At 44.5% G+C, this 16,783-nt stretch overlaps 4 protein-coding genes across 4 annotated transcripts in view; 1 reads left to right on the top strand and 3 right to left on the bottom strand.

Annotated features, from left to right (window-relative positions):
• Positions 1-368: 368 nt before the first annotated feature.
• gja10b (gap junction protein alpha 10 b) lies at positions 369-1,913 on the bottom strand (the record flags this gene model as incomplete). Its single annotated transcript, XM_084440091.1, has 2 exons — positions 369-410; positions 513-1,913. 2 exons carry the CDS (start codon positions 1,911-1,913, stop codon positions 369-371), a joined length of 1,443 nt encoding a protein of 480 aa, XP_084296217.1.
• Positions 1,914-3,158: 1,245 nt separating this feature from the next.
• casp8ap2 (caspase 8 associated protein 2) lies at positions 3,159-6,385 on the bottom strand (the record flags this gene model as incomplete). Its single annotated transcript, XM_084440089.1, has 3 exons — positions 3,159-3,886; positions 3,990-4,089; positions 4,332-6,385. The coding sequence occupies 3 exons, from the start codon at positions 6,383-6,385 to the stop codon at positions 3,824-3,826; spliced, it is 2,217 nt and encodes a 738-aa protein (XP_084296215.1). The 3' UTR covers positions 3,159-3,823.
• A 1,310-nt stretch (positions 6,386-7,695) lies between these two features.
• Positions 7,696-9,312, bottom strand: LOC311310578 (uncharacterized protein; the record flags this gene model as incomplete). The annotated part of the gene is made up of 2 exons (XM_084440088.1): positions 8,231-9,312; positions 7,696-7,700 (listed from the first exon to the last, which is right to left on the bottom strand). The coding sequence occupies exons 1-2, from the start codon at positions 9,279-9,281 to the stop codon at positions 7,696-7,698; spliced, it is 1,056 nt and encodes a 351-aa protein (XP_084296214.1). The 5' UTR covers positions 9,282-9,312.
• A 4,378-nt stretch (positions 9,313-13,690) lies between these two features.
• The window catches only part of mdn1 (midasin AAA ATPase 1), a 38,780-nt gene continuing 35,687 nt past the window's right edge, over positions 13,691-16,783 (top strand). The window contains exons 1-10 of the mRNA XM_084439814.1: positions 13,691-13,883; positions 14,201-14,427; positions 14,535-14,759; positions 14,877-14,984; positions 15,109-15,301; positions 15,411-15,620; positions 15,776-15,907; positions 16,029-16,132; positions 16,220-16,334; positions 16,513-16,718. Of these exons, the coding sequence (XP_084295940.1) occupies positions 13,788-13,883; positions 14,201-14,427; positions 14,535-14,759; positions 14,877-14,984; positions 15,109-15,301; positions 15,411-15,620; positions 15,776-15,907; positions 16,029-16,132; positions 16,220-16,334; positions 16,513-16,718 (1,616 nt within the window). The 5' untranslated portion in view covers positions 13,691-13,787. The remainder of the gene's footprint in view (positions 13,884-14,200; positions 14,428-14,534; positions 14,760-14,876; positions 14,985-15,108; positions 15,302-15,410; positions 15,621-15,775; positions 15,908-16,028; positions 16,133-16,219; positions 16,335-16,512; positions 16,719-16,783) is intronic.

The following is a 16,783-nucleotide window of genomic DNA, read 5'->3' as shown; positions in this document are numbered from 1 at the left end:
TCTAATTTCACAAAATGTAAAATATTTATTTTGAATCACCAACCTCATCTACGAATGGGATGTGGGTCTCTTTTACCCTGTACTCTTTGAGCATAATGCCATTTTGACATGTACAAAAATCTTCCTAAAAGCTTGCATATCACATATTTTAAAAAGGCTGAAATTACACAAAAAGCAATTTGATCTGATACTGTATTGTTTGCAGAAAGCGAGATTTTGACAATCAAAATAAGTTCTTTATAATAAGAACTACCCACAACACACAAATACAAATACATATGTCATTATGAATTCAATTAGTCAAATGAATAAGGGGAGTGTCGCTTTGCGATCAGTATGCATCCCTAAGTGCTAGGTCCCTCTGGTCTTCATGTCTTTTTCATGATTGAAGACAACTCCAGAATCATGCTCTGAAAGAGTGAAATACAAATAACACAGCTAATCAGTGAGTTGATTGAAACTTTGATTAAAAAACAAACATTCTCTATCCTCGAAAAGTTGTCAAAACTTACCATCGACATTCTTCGTCCGCTAGCTGGAGGTGGAGTCATGGGTGGACTCTCACCTTGGTCCAGGCGTTTTGCCCCTGTGTCTGACCCACTTCTGGAGCCCAGGCTGTCGGGGCTATTCAGCCTGCTCTCAGAGAGTCCCCGGGACATGAAACTAGCCTTCCTGGCTGTGGGATAGTGGCCACTCTCATGAGAGTCACTCGTATCACTGTAATCCTTGCAAGTGCTGACTCTGCTCTGTTTGCGTAGTGAGCTCCTCTGGGCAGCTGCTTCCTCTATGTGACTGGTCAGAGATGGCCGTGGCTGTGCTTCGCTGTGTGGACGGCCTGAGCCCTTAGGCCCATTGGAATCATCACTGCTGCATGAGTGGTTTCTGTTGTCCAGAGTGTAGCGGCGCTCCGCTGCCCCAAGCTCACACAAAGTGTGGAGCTCAACCTGGCTCGGCCGGCGCAGCTGTCCGGGCTGTGCCGCAGACCTGCTGGTCCCACCGGTGTTGCCAGGCGCATCGTGGTTATGAGGAGCTGCTCTGGGCACGTATAAGGGCAGAGCATCAACCTGGCCTTCAGGAACCACTGTGTAGTCTGTCTGTGGTGAGTTTGTGAGAACACAAGCCTGTTGCACCATGGAATTTTTCTTGGACCTACATATGCTGTCATCATCTCCAAATTGACTTCCATACACACTTTGTTTAATTTTTTTAATCCCCAGGTGGAATATCTCAAGGAGATTTAAGAATAAAGACGCACCAGCAATGACAAACATGAAGAGCATGAAAATATTCTTCTCAGTTGGTCTTGATACAAAACAATCCACACTGTTAGGGCAAGGGAACCTCTCACATTTATACAAAGGATCCAGTCCAATACCATACAGAGCATACTGTCCAACTATGAAACCAACTTCCACCACCGACCTGATCAAGATATGGAAAACGTAGGTGCGCAGCAAGGAGCCCCGAAGTGGCGCTTTCCTCACTCTCTTCTGCTCTTCCAGTTTTCTTAGCTCTCTCTCTATCCTCTTGTGGTTGTTTTGAACCGCCTCAGTCCCCTCCAGCTCTGCTTTCAGAAAAGCTTTCTTTTTCTGTCTCTCTTTTTCAAGGGCCCTCAAATGGTACAGTGCATGTCCCATGTACACCAGAGAGGGAGAAGACACAAAAATGACTTGTAAGACCCAGTACCGGATGAGAGAGATGGGGAAAGCATGGTCATAGCAGACGTTGGTGCACCCAGGCTGCTCTGTGTTGCACACAAATGCACTTTGCTCATCGACCCAGACATCCTCAGCTGCCACACCGAGAACCAGCATCCGGAAGATGAAAAGGATGGTGAGCCAGATTTTTCCCACGATGGTTGAATGAATATGTACCTCTTCCAAAATACCACCCAATAAATTCCAATCCCCCATCTTCTGTCACATATCTGAATTCTGTGAAAAAGAGTTGACATAAATCATTACAGCGTAAATCATTAATGAGTAAAACAAATTCTCTTTTAGGTTAAAATTCTAGGCTACATTCTGTATTGTATGTACTGTGTTCAATTTACAGCCATCTTTAAACACAGCACTTTAATGATCTAACTTTAAAAATAAACTTACTTATCAACTAGGGTCTACGTTCCACTTGCTTCAGTGTATAGCCATTACAAATGAGCAGCTTGTTCTCTTGTGGTAGTACAGGGGCTCCAGTCCCGTCCATTGAAGAGAGAGGAGAGGAGACCCCTCTCTGTGCATCACAGCTCCCCGAGTATTTCAAATCTGTTTCAAACAGGACTCATAAAATGCAAGGATCGACCCACCAAGCGATAGGACAATGGCCCGAGGCTAGTTTTAACACAATTGTTGACATCAGTACACTACACAGGACATGTTACCAATAGGACCCACCAGCCCATGGCCTAACTCATGATGTCAATACATCCATTGTTTTCTATTTCCAAACAACTTGCTTATTATTTACATTTCCTGAAACACCATCTTGTTAGGCTTCTATACTGTATGAATCTACATAGAATTAAAACAGAGTTTCTGAACCTACCATAATTGACCTATACTTACTGTAGAACCAGACAAAATGATCAATGAGTCATGTCCGATTACATAGTTAACTGCGTGACAGGCTATTTTGGGCATTCTACCAGACATCCCCCAAAACTCAGGGTCCCCAGTGGGATCTTGTCTGGAATTCTATCGAATAACATTCATGTCATGCAGGATGAAACCATTGTATAAGTTGAGGTTAGCACTGGTGGGCAAGCACACCCTCTGGCAGTGACCTCAATTCCCATACTTTGTGGCCCAGTTTGTGAATAATCATGTTACTGGAGCAAGCACTACCTTGAAACAGCCTCCCAGATGGCTCTCTGCTGTATGACAGCCTTCAACTAGTGTGGTATGGGTGCACATTCTCACATATTCTCTGTGGCCGTGGCTGTCAATCACTGTTGAACAGGAGGAAAATTATATTTGATGACACTGAGTCAATATAATATGGTATGACCATCTACAAATAAAATTGCACTGGCGTTATATAAATAGACTTTATTTTCAGATAAGAAATATATACAATATTCACAGTATATTTCTTAGAAATATTGTCCTACATTCACAGACAACTAAAGAAAAAGGCAAACACAACCACTCATTAATTTCTATAAACATGTAAACATATAAACGTTCCTTACTGAATTTTCCTATATATCCCATGTGAATCAGTACAATATAAAAAAATGCATTAGATACAATGACCTCTCCGGTATTGGAACTGTAGTTCCAATCTTCAACTTTCAAAAACAGATGATTGGAGTGGACACATTAAAGAATTGAAAGAAAACATTTTTTGTATAAATTTGAATACAATTGGCACACATTGCTGTACTCCATACGATCCATACACTCATGAGGTTCAATTCCCAGTATGCTAAAGGAAATATTTTGTCGAATGTATGATTACAAATGTTTAACTATATTCTGTATAGTCTTCTTTATGCATAGTTTAAATGATAAGAAATGTGACATTTCACAAGATAAAATAGTATGTAAAAGAAAACCAGTGCACCAACTAAAATTATACCAGAATAGCAATATCAAGAAACACTATATTCATTGAATTGGTCTTTCCAAGAGCAGATGTTGAATGTGCTTGAGATTCATATCCTTACTGACCACAAAACTGTAAAAGTTACACATTTCCGTTTTGACACTTCAAAATGACAGGATGATCTTCTTCCCAGGGTCTGGATGATTTGCTTCTACCAGGTAATGTTACTGAATACTAAAACTTCAAATTATTAAAAGGATCCTCATGAGGGCCAGCTTTAAATCTTCTCCTTCTCCTTCTTCTTAAAAAGCTTCATCAGCTGGCCAAATCTCTCTGCAATCTGCAAGTGTAAGGGAAAGTTATTAACCATAAGAGCATATTGGATTGTGTGATTCCATTGTTTTCCTCTTATGAAACAATTGAAGATTCATGGCAAGACATACCTGAGCTGGAGACTTGTTCAGCTTGTCTGATAAGGCAGTGAATGTATCTGACGAGGCACCTTTCGTCTTCAGTTCTAGGAGAATGGCTCGATCATCATCCCTGGAAGGGGATTTTTTTAAATCAGTGACCATTTCAAGGGATAGTTCGTTTAGTACTGTAAATAGCATTATTTCACCCTTACATTGATTCCTTAATACCAAAAAACCTATCAGGGAAATCCATTAGACAATACCTAAAGAGTATTTGAGGAACCATTTAGTCAAGGTTAAAGCAAAATAAAGAAAGACATTCAATGTGTCGCGATTTGATTTGAGCAGACAAGAATGTGAAGACCAACTCACCTAGTCCACGTCACCACAACTTCACCCTTCTTCTTGATAACATTTCTGGCAGACAGGCTGTTGGGTGACAACGGCACTGAAGGAGATGAGACCTTTCTGCTCTCTTTCTTGGATGTTCTGCTCCTCTTTTCTCTGGAGGCCTTCTCCTGCTTGCTTCTTTCCTGGATAACCTCATTTTTAGCCCGCTTCGCTTTTAGTTTGACTTTTAGGAACTTTTTACGTTTTGTACCAGTCTCACGATCCTTAAGGCTTTTCTTTGGAGTTTCACAGGCGTCTGCAGTGGGAAGATTTTTCCCAGGAATGCTTGAATCCTCCGTGTCATCCCCTGATGATTCTGACAGAACCTGATTGCAATTAACTGTTTCAGTGCTTGCAAGAAGGCTGGGGGGACTGTCCTCTGAAGGAGCTTTTGAAGGACTTGTATGAGGACTTGTATTTGTATGTGCGGTGTTGCAATGTTCCTCTTCTCTTGTTGGCGTTTTGGTCAAAGTCTCCTTGCCTCCTGGATGTATGCATGGGCTGGGGGCTGCTTGTCGAATCTTCACAATGAAGTGGTCATTTGACTTCTCCATCACCACTGCCTGCATGGGCAAGTGAGGCTTAAAGTTAAATAGGGGAGGACCGGCTGTCTCACTGTGCCTGCCACTGCTTGAATCACAGCTGTCTGTGTTGTCTGTGTCCAGGGTGAGGTGAATGTCCTGCTCAGTTGCATCCTCCTCATCCAAGAGGGCATCCTCACTAAAGTGTGCACTGATGACACTGTCCGGAGCAGACATGGGCTCCCGACTGACCGGGTGTAAAAAGCTAAGGTGGCTGTCAGACTTGAGAGGAGAAGGTATCGTGAGGGAGACGGCCAGATCTTCCGCCAGAATGGAATAGGACCTCTGTGAATACATACTGCATTGCGGCGTAATTCTGTCTTGTGAAAGGTCAGATGGCACCTCTAACAGGCAACTCTCGTCCAACACCGCCGGGTTTACTGGGGTCTGAACTTTGGCATTTGGAGAAGAGAACATCTTACGAGGTGAGATAGACGACCATGTGGCGATAAGTCTAGAGGGAGAACCATCTTTACTTGGGGTGGAGATGCCCAGGACGCGTTCTCCAGAGGGAGCCTCCTTGCGAGGAGTTCCAATGGGCCAGCCGTTACAGTCCACGGCAGAAGAAGGCGTCTCCAGCAGATCGGATCCCTGTAAAAGACACTTGAATATCTCTCCCATTTGTACGTCTGCAACCAGGTTGAATGTCAAGCTGGACGCTTGCTGTTCTGTGAGTATCTCAAATTCAGACTTGTCCAGGACTGAGCCATTGTGCGACAGCCGGCGAACCAAAGATGCTGCTTTCGCAGGTGTTGAAGGTATATTTTTGGGTGGTAACATCTCTACAACAGTTCGCATAGAAGAGTGATCTGATATTTGTTTCTTTGGTGATGTTGTCGCCTCCTCCTCCGCCTCCAAGGTCATTTTGATATTTTTGCCCCTACTTCCAAGCCCGACAGCGAGACACCCGCGTTTATTCATGTTGGTTTCAACCGATTCCTCCATCCCCTGTGTCCCTCCAGGTCTTGAGGTTGTGTTTGAAGGTGACTTCAACTGCTGTTTTCTGGAGGTTTTGCTTACAGGTGACTTCAGCTGATTGGTTTTCTTACTTTTGCTGAGCTTCTTGCCCTTGACTGTTCTTGAATGAATGCTTACCGCTGAAGCTTTGCAAACACTTGACATTGCTGTCTGAATTTCCTTGAACATGAAGTCTAGCTGTCCATCTACAAATTCCCACAGTTTTTGCTTCAGAAGTTCCGATTTCTGAATAAAGATGCGATCGACTATACCATTTTTAGATATTTTAATCAAAACAGATGATATAATGGTCTTCAGTTTGGCTTTAAGATCATCTCCTTGGTCGCATAATTCACTAAAGCTTGTTCTGTCAAGAAAGTCTAAAAAGGAGACCTGGGCTTTCCTCATGATAGAATAGTAGCTGTTTATGGGGAAGATTTTGTGAAGCTTCATGTACTTTTTCCTGACCTCATAACGAATCTTCCGAAGCACATCCATAACTCCCTCTGTGGTGGAGAAAGAAGTTGGGGTTGCAGGAGTAGAATCTGTTTTGGAGCAAATTCTATTCGAAGAGGGGCTACCACTCGTTGCAGCCATGGTTTTACCCTTTGTTTTAGGACTCTCCAGTGAAGCAGCAGGTTTCCCCTTTGACACCCTATTGGATAGCCTGGGAGATGACTGGGGAATAGGCTGAGTTTTAACTGGCCCCGCAGGCCCAACTGTCTGGGATGAAGGACGATCAGAGGCTGGAGGTTCTTCTTCCTCGCTTTCACTGATTATTTCGCCCTCTTCTATTTCATTCTCCAAATGGCTGGAGGGGAGCTTTGTGGCGTGATCCGCTGTACTTTGGGTGAGATGTTTTTTGGGGCCAGGATTCTTGTTCTCTTTGTTCACATCCAACTTGACTGGAGTAGCATTGACGACTTCACTAGAAAGCTCTATCAGACAAGAGATAACAAACAATAGAAAAATAATTACCAATTAGCATAATTAGCAAATTAGCATACTGTACATGGTACTGTTCTTTAACTAATCAAATAATCAGTATATGACTCACGTCTTAAAAGTATATATTTCTATCACAATTTAGATTCTTATACCTGTGTTATAAGGTATTCTGTTGTTACCAGTTTAGGTAGAAATATAAACGTGGACTGTAGCAATGCATGTATCTGAATGTTATTACAGTATTTTTACAAACCTATAAATTAATATATATTTGTGCATAATACAGACATTTCAATAGACATTCAAATTGAGCTTTACCTTTCCCAAGACTTTTCACAAGAGCGGGCCTGTTGGCTTGACAAGGTGGCTGGCTTCTCTTAATCGGGCGGACTGGGCTCTTGAGAGGACTTAAAGCAACTGGAAAGCTTCTTAGACTATTCAATGTCTTACTCATAGACTCCTCATCATAGGGAAAGGGCATGGAGCTAGAGGGCTCGACATTCCTTTCTTCATTCTTTGTGCAAATTGAGTTAGTTTTGCAGGACACCTTTGGTGACTGGGCCAAGCTCCTACTGTGGTTCACTGATGGTGCTACCTGATCTGTGGTACTGCTCACCTTTGACACTGCAATGCTGCCCACAGGTGAACTTTGTTCAGCTGCAGTTCCCCCTACTTCCTCATTATCCATCAGTTTGATATCACTAATGGCCTCGGATTCAAGTTTATCTTGGGGAGGAACCTCAATGATTATTGTACTGGACACCACATCTGCATCTTTTGAAACATCTTCCATATGTGGAGCCTCTGCCTCATGACTGCAGTGTTGAGTGACGGAGGTGGACTGTTGCTGTTGAAAGCCCTCAGGCTGGATGCGGGATGGAGAATGTTGACGTTCTGGTTTCGCCTTTCCATCATCCTCTTTTTCAAGAGGATCCTCCACACCACCAAAATCAATTTCAACCGGCGGACTTTTGAGAGTTGCAGCATTTGAATTAAGTGCACAACTGTCAATAACACCAACTGATTTTCCTGTTCGATTGTCTGGGATTGGCAAGTTAGAAGAGTGGCAAATTCCGCTATCTGAATTGTCTCCATGGCTGTCCGCTAGACATGTTGCAGCAGTCTGACGCTCAGATTCTACCGTATGGCTGGTGGACGTTAAGTCTATGCTTTGCAGAGTAGTTTCTAGAGCAACCTCGCATCTCTCCTTGAGTGGTTCTGGTGCTTCAGTCTGTGGATCCTCGGGGACTTTTGCGAGTTTGTTTCTATATTTCAGACAGTCTTTGACAAGCTCATCATTCAATCCCAGTTGGCACGCAGGTTGCTCATTGACCACTGTAGCCTCAGTCAGAGCTTCTGATATGTCATTCTTCTGATGTGGTTCATGGTCTATACAGCCATCCTTGATGTTTACAGGACCTAGAGGCATTGGAACATCTGAAGAGGCCGGCATGGCATTGTCCACAGAGTCCTCTTTGGTCTCTACCATAGCTTCACTACTGCTGATATCCATGGACTCATTACAGCCGACTTCATCTATGACATAGAAATCGCCAATGTCCAGCGGCCCACTGCTTTCCGCCAAGTTGCTGTCAGCAACCTCTTCCGGTGATGGGTCTTCTGGCTCCTTGGCTTGAGTGGGCTGTCCTGGCTTTTTTACCGGTGATAAGGTGAGATTCAATGTTTCCATGAAACTCAATTTTCTGTTTGGACTGTTTTCCTCCACAGTCCTTTTCTCAGCCACGTTAGGCTCAGTTGGAGGAAGATCCGACTCCCTACGTGTCATCCTCTCCTCATTTCTACCGATGGGGCCTGTCATCCTCTCCTCATCCCGACCGATAGGGCCTGTATTCGTCTTCTCATCTCTACTGATGGGGCCTGTCTTCCTCTCCTCATCCCTACCGATGGGGCCTGTCTTCCTCTCCTCATCCTTACCAATGGGAGCCATCATCCTCTCCTCATCCCTACTGATGGGGCCTGTCTTCCTCTCCTCATCCCTACCGATGGGGCCTGTCTTCCTCTCCTCATCCCTACCGATGGGGCCCGTCTTCCTCTCCTCCTCCCTACCGATGGGGCCTATCATCCTCTCCTCATCCCTACCGATGGGGCCTGTCTTCCTCTTCTCATCCCTACCAATGGGGCCCGTCTTCTTCTCCTTATCCCTACCGATGGGGCCTATCATCCTCTCCTCATCCCTACTGATGGGGCCCGTCTTCCTCTCCTCCTCCCTACCGATGGGGCCTATCATCCTCTCCTCATCCCTACCGATGGGGCCCGTCATCCTCTCCTCATCCCTACCGATGGGGCCCGTCATCCTCTCCTCATCCCTACCGATGGGGCCTGTCTTCCTCTCCTCATCCCTACCGATGGGGCCCGTCATCCTCTCCTCATCCCTACCGATGGGGCCCGTCATCCTCTCCTCATCCCTACCGATGGGGCCCGTCATCCTCTCCTCATCCCTACCGATGGGGCCTGTCTTCCGCCTCCGACTTCCTTTTGCGTGTTCTCGCTCATGCTCTTTGCTTCCGTCCATCAATGTGCCTCTTTTTTCCCCTCCCCGTCTGGTCTCATCCTCTCTTCTCCTCTCTTCTCTCCTTCCACGGTCCCAAGAAGAACTAGTTCCTCTCTTGCGATTTAATGATTCACTGGACCGTTCTGTCAGGCTGTGCTGACTCGAATTGACCTTTCTCCTTTCTGTAGAACTCAAATCTTTACTACTGCTGCTGCCGTGCCCATCTCTGTGCTTAGCATGCCTGAGTTCTCGACTACTGCCTTTTGACTGCATCGCTGGAGCACACTGCTCGTCTTCAGACAAGCCTTTAGACCCAAGGGCAGAGGAGGATGTGCTGTGTACATTGTCCGATAGTGGGCTTTTAGTCTTCTCTGATCTCTTGTGCCCCTCATTGTCTGGCGAGTAGTAATTGCTTTTGCTTGACTTGGGATCATGTCTTCTAGACTCTCTCTGTGATTTATGTGACCTGCCCCTCTCCTCTGCCTGAAATTCCTTGCTGGGATCCGGAGCCTTTTTATGTTGTTGTTCTGCTGAATCAGATGGTCTAGGATTTTCACTTTTGCCTTCTTTGCGCTTGGTGTGCCTATGTTTGTCTGATAAGCCATGCTTAGATGAGTTGCTGCAAGATTTGCTAATGGAAGAATCTGTGGGTTTCACTGGAGCTTCATTTTCTCCTTCAGTGGGACACTTAGAATTGACGTGAGGTGGTGGTCTTGAATTTCTTGTGTCAACACATGAGACATCCAAGGGGCAGGACACATCTTTTTCTTTACAGGGGGGTTGAGGAAGAGGAAGAGGAGGAGGAGGAGGGGGGGGAGGAGGAGGAGGAGAAGAAGGAGGTGGAGGAGGAGGAGGAGGGGGACAGTTGTTTGAACTATGGCCTACTCCTGGTCCTTCAGGTTTGGTTGGAGGAGATGGCTTAAAGGGTCCTAAAGAGGTCAGTCTGGGTGAAACTGGAGCTCTCAGACCGTTTATATGAGGTGGATGACGGACGTTGGCTCTCCCTGACCTGTGAAAACAATTGTGAACGTGAAATCAATTACATGTTACACTCTCAGAAATGTAAGGTACATTTTAGGGTACCACGTTAAGACTGTAAGGACCAATTTATTTTTCCAGTGACAAGCGTTTGTACCTTTTCAGGCACATTTTTGTACCTTTTTTTCTGAGTTTAAATACAGTGTGAATGCAAAACACAATCCAGTCATTGCACTTACCTTTGGCTCAACCAGCTTATTTCCTCATCTTTCCGAATGATCTCCCTTCGAGCCGTTTTCATGAGTGCAGAGATGTTCTTCCTCAGAAGGCAATTCTCACCGTTCAGTTTAATATTCTAAACAAATAAAAGCACACACCATATACAAACAATGAGCACACAAAACATATTTTGCATGTGATTTGATTTCATTTTGAAGGGCATCAATGATGACATAACTGACAAAATAATATGGTGTAGAAGCGAGCAAACCTGTGTTTCCATCAGCTCCAATCTCTTTCGCAATTCTTCAATTTGTCTCTGTGCTGCACTGAATCTTACTTGCAACTGTATGAAGAAAGATCCATTTTGATTAGATTAATGACAGCATGAACAGTATCAGTGATGAGAGGCATTCCATGATGCATTCCAAATAGAGACAGAATGCAAGAGTAAGGGGGCGATCACACCTGGGAAAGACGCTAGAAACGAGACGCTAGTAAAACAATTGATTTCCTATGATACGGCACGTCTGACTGGCGTTCCAGCGTCTTTTTCGATGGGTGTCTTTCAAGCGTCTTTTCTTGCAGGCGCGTCAGTTGTGACGCGCGTTTGTAGACGCTGAATACATTTTTTTTTTTTAAACAATTTTCAACTTTTGAGCGTTAGACGCGAGAAGCGCCATTTCGTCATTGTCATATTTGGACGATTTCAAGCGTTCAAGCGTCTTTGAAGCATCCGTGTTTCTAGCGTCTTTTCCAGGTGTGATCGCCCCCTTAGTCATCAAGGTAACAAAACAAACCTCATTGTGGGACGCCGCTTTGCTCTGTTGTTCCTCTGTGACGATTTCTTCATATAAATCCATAGATTCTCTCAGCCGTGGTGAGAGGAGTGCGCAGGACTTCTCTAATAAAATACAATTAAACTTAAATCAGTGATCACATTGAGTAACACTAATTATCTATCCCACTGCTCAAAGAACTGTCGGTAAGGGTAAAGGCTGAAGCAGCAAAGACCGAAGTTAACGTAACATTATGCACATCACGACCCTGGCAACCAATCATCTCCAACACGGTAGCCAAGGCAAGTGACTAACACCACACACACACTGCAGAGAAAGTGTAAGACCCAAGTACTAGTAAATATTAGAGAAAAAACTGATTAGCCTATGAAAATTAGATTAGCCTATGAAGAAAGTTAGATTAGCCTATGAAAATTAGAAAAACTGATTAGCCTCGAAATCCGCCCGTCTGCAAAGCCAAGCAGGACAGAGCCCATTGTGTCCAACACGAGGACCAGGGAAGAACTACTAACACCACACACACTGTATATAAGACAAAGAACGACTAACACCACACACACTACACAGAGAAATTGACATCAAGCACGGCCTGGTACCACCTACGACGGGAAAATATATCAACAGGAGTGAAGCCCGTAAGGGGCGGAGACTCTGACATAGAACCGCACAGTTCACCAAGAACATCAAAAGAGCATGTCAGTAGGGAAACCGCCACACATCATCAAATACATTGTGGAATCATACTGAACGGATAGTTACCTGCATCACTCCTCGGACTGGTATCCAAACCAGAATAGATATCCAGAGAATCTTCGTTGCAAGCTGCTATGGAGTCTATAAAGGTTAAAATATAACAAAGTAATTCCCATATCTACTCCAATAGCAATCAGTGCATCACTGACTGTATTAATTTAAAGGCACAGCTTAAGCAGAATTAACAGACTAGCATGGACTGTGGTGTGTCCAACAGACAGTGGTTGAATCTCAATCTCTTTAGTCGATAACTCATGTATTTTCTTCACAAAACACAGAAGAGAGGATATGAAGTTGCACCTCTAAGCTTCTCTACTGTGTTTTGAAAAAGACGTAGGGAGAGTGGACTGATAGATCAGAGCAAAGAGTTAACATATATTAATTGTATTTACTCACGATGTTGGTCTTGGTTTAAGTCTCCATACAGCGCATCTAGTACATTCCTCTCCATCCTGCCTGGACTCAATCAAAGCATCGATGGCATTCCAGGGAGTAGCTGAAAGGTAGGTTACATACATGGAGGGGATGTCAGTGTTAAGTGACGAACACACAGCAAACGTTTCTATAATAATAAGATATGAAAATAAGTTTAAATAAGATAATCATAATTTGCTGCTAAGTCGAATGCCATTTTTCCAGCCAAGTAGCTAACCTTACTGTTGGGAAATTGTGTTTTGTTGAATACTACTGAAGACGTCTAGTCAATAGGATGAAAGGTAGCAAGCAAACAAATAAGTTCCAGCTGCTGTTGAGCCAGCGTTAGGGCAGACTTGATTCAGGTCTCGGGTCTTAAAGAAGACATGTTGGCTAATTTATTCGACTTGTTGAGCTAACCTAGCTACCTAGATTACTATAGTATATGCCTGAAAGAAATCAGGTTATTATGATTGGAATAACAAGCATCCTACGTTATAATAATGGAATGACAGAAAGCAACCCCCCACAGGCAAACATCTAGCTAGCTATCGCAAAGTTCAGCACTTTCATTTAGCTATGCATCTTCTGCCATTGTTAGTTTAGGCGTTTTGTGTTCTGAGGACTAGCTAATATAAATAACGGTCTAGTAAAACCGCATAATCACCGCTAATTCAGTCGTACGGGAATATCCGATTTACTCACCATATGAAAAGGTGTCTCGTGTATAACAGTTTGACTCTGGTTAATGTGATTCCTTTGTATGTTTACAACCACTGTCGCGCGAACACAGCAGCCCTCTTCACTGTGCAGGAGGATATAAGGACATTTTCCCGCGGTCTGTCGCATGAAGAACGTTGCCTCTTCCGGGGACCATGAACTCCCCTCAAAACTGTTCGCTAATTAGTTCAATGCCAGCACAGCACGCCCGCTGTGTGCTCAATTTGTTTTATAAGCCAGCACTAACGATGATATTATACAAATTCTTCTGGATGAGACTTCTGAAGGAATCCGAATCTGCCGTCGCTCTCTTCCGCGTCATCCAGGCGACATTGGCAGACAATCGACCCGGAAGCGTTTCTCATTTACTCACATGTGGACTGGATTTTTAACACTGACGGGAACGTGCTTGCTGTGTTGTGATACAACCTAGATAGACAAGCAAGTGATGTACCCCACAATTTGGTTAACGAAGAATATAACAACATATTACATTGTTGCTCATTTGTCGCATATTTCGTTGTAGATCGCTGTTCTACAAAGGACAAATGATACGATGGAAAATTTAGAATTGAGCTTGTCATCACTGGCTACCATATCCAGGCATATTGATAAAAACCACAACGAACTAAGCAAATATTTGGCAAAACAGGTAAGATATATTTCTCACTGAATAATTGGAAACTGAATTATGTGTTCGTAATGGGTTCCATTCGATTCATGAGTAGAAAACGCACCTTCATTTGATAATGTTCATTTGACCCTATATTCAGTTTATTTAGTGTCTATTTATATTTTAAGCAATCAGTTAACGCATTCACACACCATCAGAACAAATAGTAATGCATCCTAATTGTGATTTTGTGTGCTCAAAAAGCTGTTTGGTAAAAATGTCTCCTGGAAGTGAAAGGTGTCAGGAATCAAGCAGGTGTCAATTTTGAGACTCACTTGATTTGTCCCTGTCTGCAGATATGGAGCCAACAAGACAGGCAAAGTATTTTATCATGTCTAGCTCAGCTTCTGTTGGAGAAGGACTATACCCTTCTGATCGCCCGCCACCTCCGGCCGCTCATCCTGGACCTGCTGGAGAGGAACTCCGACCGGATCAAAGCAGATGGCAGAATAAACCATGATCTTCATGAGCGCCTGTGCGTTGCCCTCAGCAAACTCATCGGGGTCAGTCCTGATGCACAGGCGTAAGTGAACCCCGCTCTTCATCACTGAGATTGTGCCGTGAACCACTACACGCCATCAGTCTTTTTACATCATCTTCTTAACCATTGTTGCATTCCCTCTTTTACAGGTTCGCTGCCAGATACTTTGATGCTGCCCCTCCGGTTTTTCAGAGGCTCTTTTTCACCAGCGAGGAGTCCTCTAATGTCCAGTATGGGCCCCGGAGAATGAAACTGCGGGACCTCATGGGTGCTACCCTGCGCTTCCTCCAGAGTGACTGTGCCAAGTTCAGAGTGCTCTGGGACTGGAGTGCCTGTGCGTCTCAGCTCCTCACCAGTGACGTCATGGTCCGAGGGTGGGTATCTGGTTTAGATATTTCTTTAAGTCATATTTTGTTAATGTTATGTCACCCTTATATTATTCACGATCAATCAAGATGCTTAATTGTCCTGTTGACTATGTTCCTGCCCAGTTACACTGCCCAGTGTCTGGCTCTGGTCTCTCACATGACCGACAATCAGAAAACCATCTTCCTGAGAAAGGTGCTGTCGAGCGAGGAGATCCTGCATATGAAGATAAAGTACGTTCATTTTGACAGATTCATTGTTGCTTATCATTTGATTATATTCCAATATTCCAATAGAAACATTACATATCATTCTGCCGGTGTCAAGTAATGATTTTTTGTTTTTGTCTGCCTGTAGGTCACTGGAGGAAACGCAGCAGTTGGCAGTAGAAAAGGCCCTGGTCCTGGCCAATCAGGGCACTGTGATGTGGCGCCAGGAGAAAGCGAACAAGTTCACCAGGGGTCATGTGGTGTCAGAGGACCTGTCCCAGAATGTTGTGGCTGTGTGTGGAGTGGTGTTACCCAGGGTCTCCCCCAAACAGACAGAGCCGGTACGACATTGAGGGATTTCTTAGCTTGCAATACATTTATCAATTATCACTTAAAAAAATCATTGGTGTTTTAATGTGGTTTTGATGATGTTGTGATGCTTTTCTGTAGGGCAACCCAAAAGATCTGGTGCTGGTGGATTCAACCTGTCGTAACATGCGGAGACTGGCTATGGCTGTTGCTACTCAGAAGGCTGTTCTCCTTGAGGGGCCCATTGGATGCGGTAAAACCGCCCTTGTTGAGTTTATGGCTTCAGTCACTGGACATACGAAAGCCACTGAAATTCTCAAGGTCCAACTTGGAGATCAGACCGACAGCAAGGTGAGAACATTAACTGAATGTGTCAGAAGTAAAATCATTTTCCTTATCAATCTAGCTACATATGGTGAGGGAGTCACAGTATGAACTTGTTTTTTAGCTGGACACAATTTCCTCACACATCCTGAATCTCTAATCATTTTGCTGTCACGTTGCAGATGTTGCTGGGGATGTACCGGTGCACAGATATCCCAGGGAAGTTTGTTTGGCAGCCTGGCACCCTGACACAAGCCGTCTCCAAAGGTCACTGGATACTTCTGGAGGACATTGACCACGCCCCTCTGGACGTGGTGAGGATTTGAGCTGAATAAGACGAGGGGGAAATCTATGGAATATGTAAACTGTATTCTGAGGGTTTACCTTGATAGTAGCATAGTGTTTCAACCTTACGGGCTTGTATCATTTTTGCAGATATCTGTTCTCCTGCCTTTGATGGAGAATAAAAAGCTCATGATTCCCGGACGGGAGGACTGCATTGATGTTGCACCGGGCTTCCAATTCTTTGCCACGAGACGGTGTGAAGGACATTTGTTTTTCAAAATATGACTGTATTGCCATCTTTGTCTTCAGAGAAAACAAGAATGGCTTTTGTGTGTTTATAGGATGTATTACAGCGGGGGCAGTTGGTACAGGCCACAGAACACCCATGCGGCTCTCTTGGACAAGTACTGGACCAAGCTGCAGATGGGAAACATGGCACGAGAGGAGCTAAAGAAGGTAGGCTGTCTCAGGGGTTGGAAAGGAGTTTGAGTCAGTATGATGGTCTGTGCTCTACCATCGGATCCACATAGCTGTGTACTGTATGCACGTCCCCTTCTTGAGAGAACGGTGGTTGTATACTGTAGTATACTTAACCGTACTGTTTTCCTGTGTGTCCGTTCTTTGGTGCGTGCAGGTGTTGGTGACCAGGTACCCCAACCTGACCGTTGTGGTGGAGCGTCTCCTAGACATCTACTGCCAGCTGACCGGGGAGAGGCACCCTGAACACCACCCAGCAGCTCTGGGCCACAGCCAAGCGGGCAGCCTGCCAACCCCAGAGGTGTCCCCGCAAAAGCCTGAGGACAAGACCACGTCCCTGGAGGGGAGAGGCCTGTCACTCAGGTGATACAATCATGTTTCTATTCCATGTTCGCTATCATCCTGGGGTTCTGTCCGGACCTTCTGGA

This window comes from Borostomias antarcticus, assembly GCF_949987555.1.
Source record: "Borostomias antarcticus genome assembly, chromosome: 6".
In the NCBI taxonomy this organism is placed as follows: Eukaryota; Metazoa; Chordata; class Actinopteri; order Stomiiformes; family Stomiidae; genus Borostomias; species Borostomias antarcticus.
Note: the sequence above shows the minus strand (reverse complement) of the source record. Positions and strands in the feature narration are given on the sequence as shown.